Below are 13,917 nucleotides of genomic sequence, written 5' to 3'. Positions count from 1 at the left end.
CCGCTGCAGCAGCGATCCGCCGCCGGACTGGGCCAGGCCGGGCGGCTGACGCTCGAGCCGGCGATCCAAGGGAGAGGCGGCGGCCGTCTTGGGCAGACCGGGTTAAAAAAAAAAAAGTCGCGGCGGCGGCGGCGGCTCCGGGAAGGAGGCCCGAGGGCCGCGTGCAGCGGGCGGGGGGCGACTGCGCTGCGTCCCGGAGCCTAGAGCCGCCGCGAGCCGGCAGGAGGGCGGGCGGAGGCAGCGGCTGCACGAAAAGCAGCAGCGGCGGCGGCGGCGGCGGCGGCATCTCCTCCTCACATGACCCCACTGTTTGTCCCCGTGATCAGCGCGAGCGGCTCCCGTGTCTCCTCCGTCCCCTCCTGCCGCGCGGCGTGAGCGCCGGGCTCGGGGGCCCCCCCGGCCGCCCGCCCCCTCCCCTCCCTTCCCTCCCCTCCCCACCCCACCCCACCCCTCCCCCCGGGCCCCGCGCCCCCCCCTCGCCCCCACCCCCCCCATGGACATGCTGGACCCGGGTCTGGATCCCGCTGCCTCGGCCACCGCTGCTACCGCTGCCAGGTAAGGGTGCCGGCCGGCCCGTGCCCCCTGGCTCCGGCCCTTCGGCCTGACGGCTGGGCCGCCATGATCCGGAGCGACCGCCGGGCCCAGCTCAAAATGGAGGCCGCGAGGGAGGGGGACCGTGCAAATGCCCCCAGCCCCGGGTCCTGGCGGTGCCCCAGCCCCAGAAGGGGCCGGGCAGGATGGGGACCCTGCACCTGAGCAAAGGGGCGGGGGGGCGGGCGGCCCTGACCCCCTCTACCCGCCCTCCCCGCAGCCACGACAAAGGACCCGAGGCAGAGGAGGGCGTCGAGCTGCAGGAAGGTGAGTGCTCGCGAGGCCCGCGGGGGCTGCGGCCTGCGCCCGGGGAGGGCACCGGGGCCGCCCAGGTCCGCGCGACCGCTGACCATCGCCCCTACTCTCCTTCGACCGTAGGCGGGGACGGCCCTGGGGCAGAGGAGCAGACGGCGGTGGCTATCGCCAGCGTCCAGCAGGCGGCGTTCGGCGACCACAACATCCAGTACCAGTTCCGCACAGAGAATAATGGAGGACAGGTGAGGCTGAGGGCCGGAGCCGGGTGGGCAAGCGGAGGGTTGAGCAGAGAGGAGGGTTGGGAGGGCTGGGAGGGGCTCAGACCTGGCCCCCGCCTGGGCCCTAGCGCTGTCTCGTTGCTCTGCCGCCCCCTGCAGGTGACATACCGCGTAGTCCAGGTGACTGATGGTCAGCTGGATGGCCAGGGCGACACAGCAGGCGCCGTCAGCGTCGTGTCTACGGCTGCCTTTGCTGGGGGGCAGCAGGCTGTGACCCAGGTGGGTGTGGATGGGGCAGCCCAGCGCCCTGGTCCCGCTGCTGCCTCTGTGCCCCCAGGTCCCGCTGCACCCTTCCCACTGGTAGGTGCTCAGCAACGCCTGGGGGGATGGAGAGGGGACACTAGCTCTGTTTTGAGGGAGTTCCCAGTGGGTGGGGCACGTGCAACACAGGTGCTGCCTTCAGGCTGTCAGACTGTGTGGGTTAAATTCCTGTTCTGCACAGTGAAACCTTGGGCAAGATCTTTGGAACATCGTTTTTTCTCTCTGTAAGTTAGGGATGATGGTAATAAAGTCTCTTAGAGGTAAAAACTGGTTGCTTCACCAAGTGATTGCTGAGTGTCTGCAAGTTCCAGGGCCATCTGAGACACAGGCAGAGTGACACATACAGGGGGATTCCCCACCCTCCATAGAGGATGCAGTACCCATCAAACAGGGCAACAAGGGGATGGGTTGGGGAACAAGGTGGCTAAGGGTGGCCTCTGTGTCCTACTCCCCAGGCTGTAATCCAAAATCCCTTCAGCAATGGCGGCAGCCCAGCAGCTGAGGCTGTCAGTGGGGAGGCACGATTTGCCTATTTCCCAGCGTCCAGTGTGGGAGATACCACGGCTGTGTCGGTACAGACTACAGACCAGAGCTTACAGGCCGGAGGTAAAGGGAGGAAGGGGCAGAGGTGGAAGGCAGGGGAGGCAACAGGCCTAGCAGGGAGGGATCCCTCAGCCATTTCTGACTCTGCTCCCAGTTTTAGCACTAACCCCCGCTTTTCCTACAGGCCAGTTCTATGTCATGATGACGCCCCAGGACGTGCTTCAGACAGGAACGCAAAGGACGATTGCACCCCGGACACACCCCTACTCCCCGTATGTGCAGGAGATCTGGGCCCAGGAGCAGGGCACACTGGGAGGGCCTAGTGTGGGGCTGAAGGAAGGGAAGGTTTCCTGGAATACAAGTCAGGCGGTTGAGCACACAGCAGACACTTGGTGTATTTTTTGGTCTGTTTTTGTTTCTTTAGTATAAAGAAAGTATCATTTCCTCTTTCTGTCTACATTTTGCTATATCGCACAAAGGTCATTTTAAAATCTGACTCCTTGGTAAATGCTTGGACGAATGAGGCCTGAGGTAACACGTGCCCATTTTATCCCTCTTCTAGGAAAATTGATGGAACTAGAACCCCACGGGATGAGAGAAGGAGAGCTCAGCACAATGAAGGTAAAGTCAAAGTGGAGCCCCTGGGCCAGCCCTCACCTTGGCCTCACAGGCACTGCCAGGCCTGGGGTTTGGAGTCACAGATCACTGGGCATGCTTGAAGTGTGAGAGGTGTTTGTTGAATGCTGGAAAAGTAGAAACAGGTGGAGGAAGTTTATTGTCTGGAACAGATAGGCAGTATGCATGGGCTGGAATGTGTTTTGTCATCCTGGGTAGTGATTTTGAATTAATGGCCAGCATCTAAAATGGCAGGTTTCACATTCACATATTGATTTCCTGCTCCTCTGGACCTACGTTTCCATTGTCCGTTGTTGTGTTTGAGTCCGTTATTCCCCTGCCCACCTGGCTTCCAGAACTAACTCTGGTCTGATAGGGAGCACATCTGAGGATGAATGCAGGAAGTTGTGCCTCTGGCTAGCCAAGGCTGGAGCACCCTGCTATTCTTATAAACACCAGATCCACCCTAAGGTCATTTTGGCCCTCTCTGCTGTCCCCTAGTTTCTCACCCTAACCCCTGTCCCCAGTCAGTAGCCACTATGGTGGTGGGGCATGGTGTGGAGTGTCAGGGAAGCTTAGGAGTTCAGGCTAGTGTCTGAGTGAACACTGATGACAGATCAGGTGATGCTTCCCCAGCAGGTGGTCTTCTGGAAGTCCTGTCAGAGGGGAGCACAGGCTGGAAGGGGGAAGGCAGAGAGGAGTCAATTGCTTTGGAGGGTGCTGGTTTGGTTGTTGCAGAGGTCCCTTGTGGAGTGCTTGGGAAGGGAGCCAGGAGAGTCAAGGAAGTCCCTGAGAGCCAGGGTGAGGCCCCACAGTCCTAACAGTCTTCGATTGGGGATGGGCCTTTGCAGCTGTGATCTCAGCAGCTCACTAAGTTGAGGCATTTGTTTAGCGCGTACATCCTATGTGCCAGCCCATTTTAGATTTTCAGATAAAGTGTATAATCAAACAGATGAAGTCTTGGCTCTCACAGTGTTTATTCTGGTAGAAAAAACAGAAATTGCACAAAGCTACAATATGACGTCAGATGGCATGAAGGAAGATAAAGCTGGGTAAGGAGATAGAGGGTAATGGTGGCAGTGTAGGCCTCTGAGAGGTGACATTTGAGCAGAGGCCTGAACGGATCTTAAGGAGTGGGCCAGCCAGGTACTGGGGGAGAGTCCCAGGCATAGGGACAATCAAGTGCAAACACCCAGGCCTGAGCCAGAGCAGACTTCAGCAAAGGAAAGAGGAAGTTGGCAGAGTTGCAGGACGGTTGGTCAAGGCCAGATCATAAGGGGCCTTGTAAGGCCCTCCCAGTGTCCCTGCTCTTGGATTTTTATTTTAGTTTGAGAGGAAATAAAATCTGGTATAGTAAGGATACCAGAGGCTAGGAAACTAGATGACTGCAGATGTCTGACCTGAGACAAGGCAGGGCATGGAGGCTGGAGGCATGGGGAGAGGAGTCCAAGGCTGAAGAATCAGGATTTCAGGAATCAGGGTTTCATGATGGGATCAGGTTGATTTGAAAAGGGAGGGAGTGAGTCTGAGCTTGGTTTCTGGGTACGGCAAGTTTGAGGGGCCTCCTGTAAGCTACCTAGCAGTTCTGCTTCTACTGCTTCCATCATATGACCTCAGTCTGGTTCTTAATCTCTGTGCCTATTTAGTCCTGTTTGTAAGGTGATGTTAACCCGACTCCTGCAGAGGTTCAGAGGAGGAAGGACCAGCTGAGACATGTGAGGCCCCCTGCAGTATGGTGTGTCCCCCAATGAGACTGCAGCAAACCACTCTTGGAATACCATCCAGCCACCCTCTACCTCACTCTCATTCTCTGCCTCTCACTGGGTCAGTTCACCTGCAAAAAGTCTGGAATCTTTCTCCTACATAAAAGTCTTTTTCATAACCTTGTCCTTACTCTCCAGCTGTGTCCTACCCTCACCTAATCTGCAGAGTATTTGGGCCACCTTTTACCCATCCTGTACCCTTGGCAGTCTGGCTCTTTTCTCTATCAGAATGACTCCATTTAAGGTCATCCATGACAACTTCATTGCCAAACACGTTGGCATCCTTTCCTGTCTGCGCTCAATGCATCTGACCCTGCCTGTTCCCCTCCTTTTGCTAAAGATCCTTTCTGCTCTACCTGCTCTGAATCTCCTGCACTCTTTGCCTCTCTTTCCCAGCCTGCTCCTTAGAGCAGGGCTTCACAGATGTTCCAGGAAGCTTGTTAACAATCATGCTCTCCAGGGCTGTCCTCACAGTTCTGAATGGGCAGGTCAGAGGGAGGCCCAGGAGGCTGTTTTGACAAGTTTCCCCAAGTGATTCTTCACATTGGGCAAGGCTGGGAAACTGCTTCTGCTCATGGTGTTTCTTAAGGTCTGGTCCCCTCTCAGCTTAGCCTCAGGAGGGTGAAATGTTAGGCTCAGGAATTGCCAATTTTCCCAAAGCCCCATCCCTAGTTGTAGGTGTTTATTATTTTTCTGAGGAGGGGTTCTGTTGACTTTCTCCTATGTGACTCCAAAAGGTCAGACCTGCCCCCTCCTCGATGTCCCTCTGGAGCTTCCTTGAACTCCAGACTCATTTTGAGCTGCTCGTTCAAAATACCCATTTCTGGATGTCCTTGAGACACCTCAAACTCAGTGTGTCCAAACAGAGCCTGCTGTCTCTCCTCGCCAAAGGCTCCCATGCAACATTTCTTTTTCCACTGCAGCAAAAGGCACCCCTGTCACAAGTATCCAGTCCAGAACTGAAAGCCAGGCCACCTTCAGCTCTGCCCTCTTCCCTCACATCCCTGAACCTGAAATTGTGTGCTGAAGTAGATTTCAGATCAGCTTCTCCTTCTCCCTTTTACATCTTTCCCACCAGTTCTTAGGACTGCAGGAACCCATCTCTGGGCCTCTCAGTGAACTGGGACGTGTCCTGCCGAAGGGTGGCCTCTGTAGCACCAGCCCATTGCTGCCATGTCAGAATTTGGGTCCACTGTTGCGAGAAACCCTTGAGTAGCCTGAAATCCAGATCTTTATGTGAAATCTGATTTTTAAATGCCAGATGGAATTGCTTTTTCTATTTCATTAGTTTCTACTCTTAATGTTACTAATTCATTCCTTCTACTTATTTAGGGTTTAATTTGCTGGGGTATTTTTTTCTGCTTTTTAAAGATTATTTTAAACCTTTTTTCTTTCCTAACACAAACCTCTCTACTTACAAATTTTGCTCTAACACTTGCTTTAGCTACCTCCCATTTGGATATGTTGTGTTTTTATTATCATTCAGTTAAAAATATTTTCCAGTTTTCCTTGTGATTGTGATTTTTTTCTTTGACTCATGGGTTATTTAGAAATGTGTTGCTTAATTTCCAGATATTTGTAGGTTTTCTGGATGTCTTCTTGTTATTGATTTTTAATTTAGTTTTTTTATACTCCATATAACTTTAGTTCTTTGAAATTTATTAAGACTTATCTATGTGTCGCTGAATCTGGTCTGTCTTGGTGCAAGTTTCCACGTGAACTTGCTGCTGTGGTGAGTGCTCCCTCAGTGTCCGCTAGGTCAAGTTGGTTGACTGTTCAGGTTTCCTGTCCTGATTTCTTTGTCTACTTGTTCTATTAATTCCTGAGAGAGGAGTGTCGACGTCTCCAAGTATATTTGGGAGTTTGTCCCTTTCTCCCTTTAGTCTGGCAGATTTTACTTCTAAATTGTTTTCAATGTTGTGTGGGTGTAACTGAAGCACTTTTGTGGAATACATGTGGCCTTGGTCTTAACTGGTCTTCCTCCATTTCAAATGTGCCAAAATGGTCTTCCCAAGCCACAGGTCTGACGGCATCATTACCTGCTTAACAAAAGGCCCAGACTCAAGAGCCTGGACCCCTAGAGTAAGAGATGAGGTCCAGACCCATTATCAGGCATTCAAGGCTTTCACAGCCTATTTTTACAGCGTTTTCCTATCACCCTGTTCCACGTGCCACCCTCACCCAAGTATTTCCATGTCACCATTTTTGGGATCTTGACACCTGTCTGCCTGATGCTTCTCCCCTAGAAACTAGCCCAGATATTTCCTCTCTAAGTCTTTGAGGCTGCAGAAATCATTGCTCTACCCTGGGGCTCCCAGGTACTTGGGGTACTTGGCACAGTCTTCATTTATAACATATCCTTTAGTGTTGGTATCACTGTCACCTGGTCACGTGCACTTCACAGTGAGTGCCAGCAGGACAGAGATTGAGTTTACCATGGACCCCAGCCTCTCAGTGCTGTGCACACAGTAGGGCAAGCAATACTTTTTGTTTTTAACCCTCACCTGAGGACATACTTAAGAGAGGAAGGGAGAAAAAGAGAGAAAGATATGGAGAGAGACATCAGTTGGTTGCCTTCCATACTTGCCCTGACCGGGGATCAAACCACAACCCAGGTATGTTCCCTGACCAGGAATTGAACCAGCAACCTTTCAGTGAACAGGATGATGCTTGACAAACTGAGCCACTCTGGCAGTATGTTTTTAAGAAGTAATGGCAAACTGGTGATGTTCCACACCCCCTGTCACTGCCCCCTGGTGGCTTGAAATGAGTACATGGGATTACAGCTGCAGCCTGGAGCCCAGGCTCGTGAATGCTGGACTGCATGAGGGTAGGGAAAGAAACTGAGAGCCATCTGCTGTTGAGCTCCTCAGCTGAAACCTCGGGAAAGGAGCACGCACACTGCTGAGGGATGCGGTGGGCCATGCCCCCAGGCCTGGGCTGCGCTCTTGGCTCTGCTGCAGGTCTTGGCCACAGAGTTCTCAGAGACTAAGACAGACAAGGCTGTCCTCAAAGGGAAGGTTCTTCTTGCCACCACAGCAATGGGGCTCAGGGCCAAGGTCAGACTAAACTTTGTACTGGGCGCCGTTCTTGTCGTGGTTATTAGGGAGATTTCTGAGGACAGGAGAGCGAGGGAGGAGGAGAGACCTCCACATAGGAGGTTGTTGTCACACAGGCCAAAGTGCAGGAGCACCTGGAGGTGGGAAGGACTAGTCATCAATGAGTGGATAAAACCAAGTGCCAAGAGAAGACAGTGGGGTTTGTCTGTTAGTGGCCAAGTGTGTTCTTTGAGGGAACACCAGGGTTGGGCGGAGCTGGCCTCAGAGGAGGTGCTGGCCACCCCATCCTTTCTCACCCTCACTCGGCCCCCTCCCCAACCTCCCATCACCACCCAACCCTGAGAAAATGTCTTCTCGCCCTCCTTTCCAAAGCCTACTTATAGGCCCAGTCCCCCCTCCACAAACCCTGCCTGCATTTGGCCATAGGCCATCCTGGTAGGGGACTGAGAGTGTGGGTGAGAATTGGGGGATAACTGGGCTTTCTTATGTGTCCCCACAAGTGCCTAGTACTGGGGTTGGAAGGTAAAGAAGGGCTGGGACAGGTTTGCTTCACTAGTCCCCAAACCACAGGTCTCAGGCTCCAATGTAGGCAGACCCCAGGTAGCTGTCATAAGGTCAGGATGTGAGGGCCAGGTGAGAAGCCAGAGAGAAGACATGCCCTGTCTGAAGGGGGCAGCTGTCGCTCAACTCAGTTGGCAGAGTGAAACTGTGGCATTTTATGAAGTAAAATCACAAATCTGGATTTTTTTCAAGTGAAATCTTCCATTAGTTTGCTGTCCCTGGCCTTCAAGATAGGGCTTGTGTTCCTGGGTCACCAATGCCCTGATGCCAGGCCCCTGGGAGCCACAAGTGTCAGTCGGGATTTGTGACTTGCTGCCCGGGCTCTGGAGAAGGGTTTTAAACAGATGAGACATGGTCAGACTGATTTTATTTTATTATTTATTATTTCTTAATCCTCACCAGAGGATATTTTTTCCATTTCTTTTCAGAGAGTGGGAGAAAGAGAGAGAAACATCGATGTGAAAGAGACACATCGATTGGTTGCCTCCTGCACACGCCCTGACTGGGGCTGGGGATCAGGCCTGCAACTGAGGTATGTGCCCTTGGCCGGAATTGAACCCAGGACCCTTCAATCTTCAGGCCGACGCTCTAACCACAGAGCCTAACTGGCCAGGGCGGTCAGACTGATTTTAAAAATGAAGAAAAAGCAGAATCATGGGACCAGTGCTTTTGGGAGACCTGAGGACTGTGGAGAATCAAATGCAGGGGCTATGGGGCCCCAAGAGGGGCAGTCGGTTCCCATGTAAAGGGCTGTGGCCCATTTTTGCCTCTCAAGAGAACATGCTCACTGTAGCCACAACTTATCTTTTCAAAAGATGTTAACTATTTTGTGAAATTATCTAATTTTTAAATGTTGACTCAAGTTTTTAAAAATAGGCCAAATGACCCTGCTGCCCCCCCGTTGATTCTGCTTTAAAGGAATACATGGTACTTGGGAGCGAGACTTCCTCTCTTTCTCTTGAGAAGCAGCGTGAAGCAGGGGGGGAAGCCAGCCGCCTGCCTGCAGATCTTGGCCCTGTATCTGCCAGCAGTGTGACCCTGCCCCGGGTCTGCACTCTCCCTCGGCAGCTGGGGTCCGCCCGCGCCTGCCTCAGGAGGCAGATCCCCTCGGCGCACGGGAAGTACTGTAAGCCTATCTGTCCTTACTGCTATTGTTCCTACAGTGGAGCGGAGGCGGAGGGACAAGATCAACAACTGGATCGTCCAACTTTCAAAAATCATTCCAGATTGTAATGCAGACAATAGCAAGACAGGAGCGGTGAGTGCCCCCGGCACCTCCCAGAAAGTCTGCCTGATCACTGGGCACGGGAGCTGTCCTGGGTGAGCCAGTGGGCAGAGGCCAGTGGACAGTATTCACTCTATTGCTCTTGTCCACCCCCAGAGTAAAGGAGGGATCCTGTCAAAGGCCTGCGACTACATCCGGGAGCTGCGCCAGACCAACCAGCGCATGCAGGAGACGTTCAAGGAGGCCGAGCGGCTGCAGATGGACAATGAGCTCCTGAGGCAACAGGTGAGTGCCAGGGCTGGGGGCTTGGTGGAGGGTCTAGGGCCCCAAGGCTCAGGGAGCTATCCCTGGCCCCTTGTTCCCTCTCCTGTCTGCCAGATCGAGGAGCTGAAGAATGAGAACGCCGTGCTTCGCGCCCAGCTGCAGCAGCACAACCTGGAGATGGTGGGCGAGAGCAACCGGCAGTGACGCCCACCACACCGCGCGGGGCCCTTCTCCGGGCCTCTGCTGCCCCCTTCCCCAGCCCTTAGCACAGAGAGGGACAGATGTCCCTCCCCCAGCTGCGTTTTTTTATAGTAGATTTTTAACAAAAAAATGGGGAGAAGTAATGCATTTCTGTGGATAAGCACCCACCACTCCTCAACGTGGAAATGATACCCTCCCACCTGTCTGTGTCCCTTCTCCCGGCCCCCACTAAGCCCCAGCACTTCTAGTGGTCTCGCCTGGAGCAGAAGGGAGGACAGGGCCCTGCCAGATCCCGCTGCCTCTTTGGTCTCTAGAGGTAGAGACTAAAGCACTGAGACGGTGCTTACGGGAAGGAGGAGAGCCTTTGGGGGGCCATCCCTGGGACCTGGACCTAAGAAGGGAGGCCATGTCCCACCCCACCTCTTGTTTCTGGATTCCTGCTCCTCTTTGGGTGTGTGTGTGTGTTTTAATTTTCTTTATGGAAAAATGGACAAAAGATAGAGAGAGAGAGAGGTATTTAACTGCAATAAACTGGCCCCATGTGGCCCCGCCTTGTCTGTTTGTGTGTCTGTCCATCTCAGGTGCGGGCAGGGGCCCTGGGGTCTGTGCAGAGCTCTATCAGGGCAGGGCCTCGGTTGTTGTATTGGTAGCTCTGCTAGTCCCTGCCATTCTCTACTACATGTTACCCAGTCTGTTGGCTGGGCTGGTTAGAGGAATTAAGGAACGAATATCCTCTTTGAGGCCCCAGGTATGTGTATGTGGTGTGGGGGCTGGGAGAGGTTGGGTCAAGGACCTGTGTTTTTGGAGGAGAGGCTGGGGTCTCCTGTGTCACCCTCCTAAAAACAGGACTGGCTCCTGGCTCTGCCCTTCTGGGCTGAAGCCCTTCCCTCTGCACCAGCCAATGGTGGGGCCTGGCCTTGAGCCCCCCACCCCCAAGGAAGGCAAATGGCCAGGAAGCCAAGCTTGGCCCGTCAGTCTGTCGCCTTGCTCTGTGGCTCTGGCGCCTGTGTTGTGACCCCTGCCCCTGGCTGATGATGAAACCTGGCCTGAGTGGAGATGCAGTGACACCAGGCAGTGCTGGGGGATGCTTTGGTGTCTCCTTGTGTTTGAGCGTGCAGCCCCCATGCAACTCCACTCCCACAGTCTAGGCCTGCCAGTTGCCACCTTGCTGAGTTCACCCTGCGTGCGTCCCAAATGCCCCCAACTGGTTTTTCCCTCTGAGATCCCTGTCTCCTTTTCCGGGCCATTCCTCTGTTTGAGGCCATCTTTGTGAGAGGGTGTGTGCAGCAGGAAGAGCCTAACATGGAGCGACGGGATAGCAGGGAGCAGCCTTTACTTCCCGGGGCCCCCATTCTTGGGGTTTGAGTGAGCTTGGCTATAGTTCAGGGCAGGGGAGAAGTTTTCCTTCACTGGCAGCAGTACCTCCAGGTTCCAGTGGTAGGGTTGACGCTGGGTGATCCTAGAATGAGTCAGGCAAAGTGGCAAAGCCCTGTCTGGAATCAAGTTTGTTTCCTCGGCTATGTGCGTCTGCTCCCTGTGGTTCACATAGTGGCCGGGACAGTCGGGCAGCCTTGGTTCACCTCCCCATCCGGTGGTGGTCTAAGCGACCACCTCTCCAAAAAAAAGCCCTGGTTTGTAATGTTGGTTGATGTCTGTGGTGTGCATACCCTACTGCTGGTGTCCAGGTACCAACACGATGCCACTGAATGTGGGGGTGGGATGAGATGTGCACAGTGGCTCCATTGAGCCAGTCTGAGCCAGGTCTAGCACAGCCCACTGTGCCCTCTGTTGGGGGAGGCAGGAAAGCCTGGTGGTAAGAGCACAGGCGCCAGAGTCAGGCTGCCTAATCTGGAATGCCAGCTCTGCCTCTGGCTCGGGCAGAGCCCCAGTCTTTGCCTTCAGTTCCTCTCCTGTCAAGTGAGGAGGACAGGATGGGTGGGCATGGTGGGCTCCTAAGAGGGAGCAGCAGCTGGGAAGCCAGGTCCTTGGGGATGGGCCAAGTAGGCAGCTAGGGCCCCTGAATACAGTGCAGAGCCCACAGTGGGGCAGCAGGCATTGCTTCGAGGACAGGTGGTCCCGGCTGGTTTAACACAAAAGTGAGTCAATACCTCTGCTGTGGCTTGTGAGGTGCAGTCATGGTCAGAAGTTTCCAGGAACCTTTTTCAGGTTGCAGGGCCACATCCTAAGGTTTTGATGCTCGTAAAAGATCACGCACATGCTGGGAGCTTGTACCGACTCAAACTCCTGCATCCAGCTGTTGCCGTGTTCCCTACAGAACAGAACCCAAAGCTGGAGTCGTACCAGGCACCCCCGAGGGGCCTGGTAAGTGACAGTCGTCCCCCATGTGAATGAGAACATCAGGGAAGGGTAGGGGACAAGGACACCTTGCTCCTGCTCATCGATCTGTTCAACCTCTGGGGCAAAAGGGGGAATTTTTTCTGAGATCAACAAGGTGATGTCATGTTGGGGAAAGTGTTTCCCAGGTGGCTGGCTGGAGGCGGGTGTCTGTGGCCCCATCTGCCCCACCCCCTGTACACACCTCTGGTGGTTGAGGGTGACACAACCCTGTTCCCTGTCACTCTGTTCCCGCTTATCTCCCGCCTTTTCGGCGCCACCACCTTCTTGGAAATGAGTGAGGACAAAGGGGAGGGGGCTTAGTACCCCCGCCTCCCCCAGCAGCCCCATAAAAGCCATGTAACTCAGCCCAACACCAGAGCAGTCCTAGACCCAACAGCAGGACAGCCAGACGGCACAATGGCACTGAACACGCGGACCCAGGCTGCCTGTCTCCTGCTGCTCCTCCTGACCAGCCTGGCCAGTGCCTCAGTCCTGCACCAGGTGAGAGCCCACAGGGCCTGGGCCCTGCAGGCAGCCAGGACTGGAGAGCCAGGCCCTGGGAGGGGACTGCTGAGGGCAGCTGGAGACCCCCCAGAACTGGGCAGAGCGCAAGGGGGTCTGGGCAGCTGCTTAAAGCTCAGAGAAAGGGACGAGTGGCAGGGACTGGGGGTCCCAAACTAATTCTGTAGTTATTCATTGAGTGTCACTCTATGTAAAGTCCAGTTCTAAATGGGATCAAGCAAGGAACACGGTAGATGAGAGATTTTTCTCTCATGGTGCTTGCTATCTGGTCAGGGAATTAGTTAAAACAAAACAAGATCATGGTGTTTAGTACATGTTACTAAAGTGGAGTGACCATGGTGATAGAGGGTGGGGGTGGGAGGGCTTTAGGTGGCATCAAGAGCTGGCAGTCAAGCAGGAATGTTTTGTGAGAAAATGTTATTTGACCTATGACTTGGAGATAAGAGGACTGCAAGCAAAGACCTGAGGTGGGGTCAAGTGTGGAGCACTTGGTGGCCAGACGCTGTAGGAAGTGGAGGTGATGGTGCTGGGAGATGAGATTGAGGGGTGGACATGCTGAGTCTTTCAGGCAATTGTGCCAAACACTGATTTTCCTCCAAGTGCAGGAAGAGCCCTGTGGACTTTCTGGTGGGGAACGGGTTGTAGGGGCAAGATGGAGGGAGACATTTTATGAGTGAGGGGTGGCATCCAGGCCAGGGAGGGCAATGTCCCAAAGAAGAGCAGCAGCTGTGGAGAGAGTAGGAGACGTGGGGGTATTTGTAGGAAGGAGACTGCCTGTGGGAAGGTGAGAAAAGGCCAGAGAGCAAGACTTCCAGCTGAGCACTGGACACAACCCCTTGGGGAGGAATGGGTTGGCGGGGGCAAATCTGAGAGCTCTGCTGGGCCCCCTGCCATTCTCAATACCCCTTCTGCTTCCACAGACGAAACAGCTTGCAGACCTCCAGACCCAGGACACAGCTGGAGCCGCAGCTGGAGCCACGGCTGGCTTGACGGTGAGAACACCTGGGCCTCCCTGCAGAGCCTCCACAGCCTTCCCTGGGCCGACACCCGCTCACCCTCCTTCCTTTCCACAGCCCGGGCTGCAGAGGCTGTGGAGGCGAGACACCCACTTCCCCATCTGCATCTTCTGCTGCGGCTGCTGCCACCCCTCCAAGTGCGGGATCTGCTGCAAGACGTAGAGCCTCCCTGCGCCCCGCCCCTTCCTTATTTATTCCTGCCGCCCTCCAACACTTGGTGAATGGTGTCGGAATAAAATGGCTGGTTCTAGCTTTTATTTTCCAAACCGGAGTGTCTGTTGCCCTTTCTCCTTGCCAAAGGCCTGTGTCTCGTAAGGGCCAGTCCGCGGCGGGATGTGTGGGGTTGGGGTGTCCTAGGGTTGCAAGGAAGCTCGGTGAAGGAAATGTTTTCTGTTCTTTCCCTTGTTTAAGCCCCACCTCATAAGA

The 13,917-nt window shown here is 54.4% G+C and overlaps 2 protein-coding genes across 5 annotated transcripts; both read left to right on the top strand.

Moving 5' to 3' along the window:
- Positions 1-481: 481 nt before the first annotated feature.
- On the top strand, positions 482-10,173 carry USF2 (upstream transcription factor 2, c-fos interacting). Of its 2 annotated transcripts, none has more exons than XM_087827569.1 (10): positions 482-555; positions 812-858; positions 970-1,088; positions 1,224-1,343; positions 1,841-1,991; positions 2,113-2,200; positions 2,491-2,549; positions 9,090-9,184; positions 9,308-9,436; positions 9,530-10,173. In XM_087827569.1, exons 1-10 carry the CDS (start codon positions 494-496, stop codon positions 9,617-9,619), a joined length of 960 nt encoding a protein of 319 aa, XP_087683695.1. In that variant the 5' UTR covers positions 482-493; the 3' UTR covers positions 9,620-10,173. The 2 variants fall into 2 exon arrangements, with proteins under 2 accessions (XP_087683695.1, XP_087683694.1); XM_087827568.1 differs by having other exon boundaries at positions 1,224-1,424.
- A 1,582-nt stretch (positions 10,174-11,755) lies between these two features.
- On the top strand, positions 11,756-13,655 carry HAMP (hepcidin antimicrobial peptide). Of its 3 annotated transcripts, none has more exons than XM_087827092.1 (3): positions 11,756-12,454; positions 13,396-13,455; positions 13,549-13,655. In XM_087827092.1, exons 1-3 carry the CDS (start codon positions 12,371-12,373, stop codon positions 13,651-13,653), a joined length of 249 nt encoding a protein of 82 aa, XP_087683218.1. In that variant the 5' UTR covers positions 11,756-12,370; the 3' UTR covers positions 13,654-13,655. The 3 variants fall into 3 exon arrangements, with proteins under 3 accessions (XP_087683218.1, XP_087683219.1, XP_016076480.1); XM_087827093.1 differs by having other exon boundaries at positions 13,396-13,467; positions 13,561-13,655; XM_016220994.2 differs by having other exon boundaries at positions 13,396-13,467.
- Positions 13,656-13,917: the final 262 nt, after the last annotated feature.

This window comes from Miniopterus natalensis, chromosome 18 (assembly GCF_054644295.1).
Source record: "Miniopterus natalensis isolate mMinNat1 chromosome 18, mMinNat1.hap1, whole genome shotgun sequence".
In the NCBI taxonomy this organism is placed as follows: Eukaryota; Metazoa; Chordata; class Mammalia; order Chiroptera; family Miniopteridae; genus Miniopterus; species Miniopterus natalensis.
Note: the sequence above shows the minus strand (reverse complement) of the source record. Positions and strands in the feature narration are given on the sequence as shown.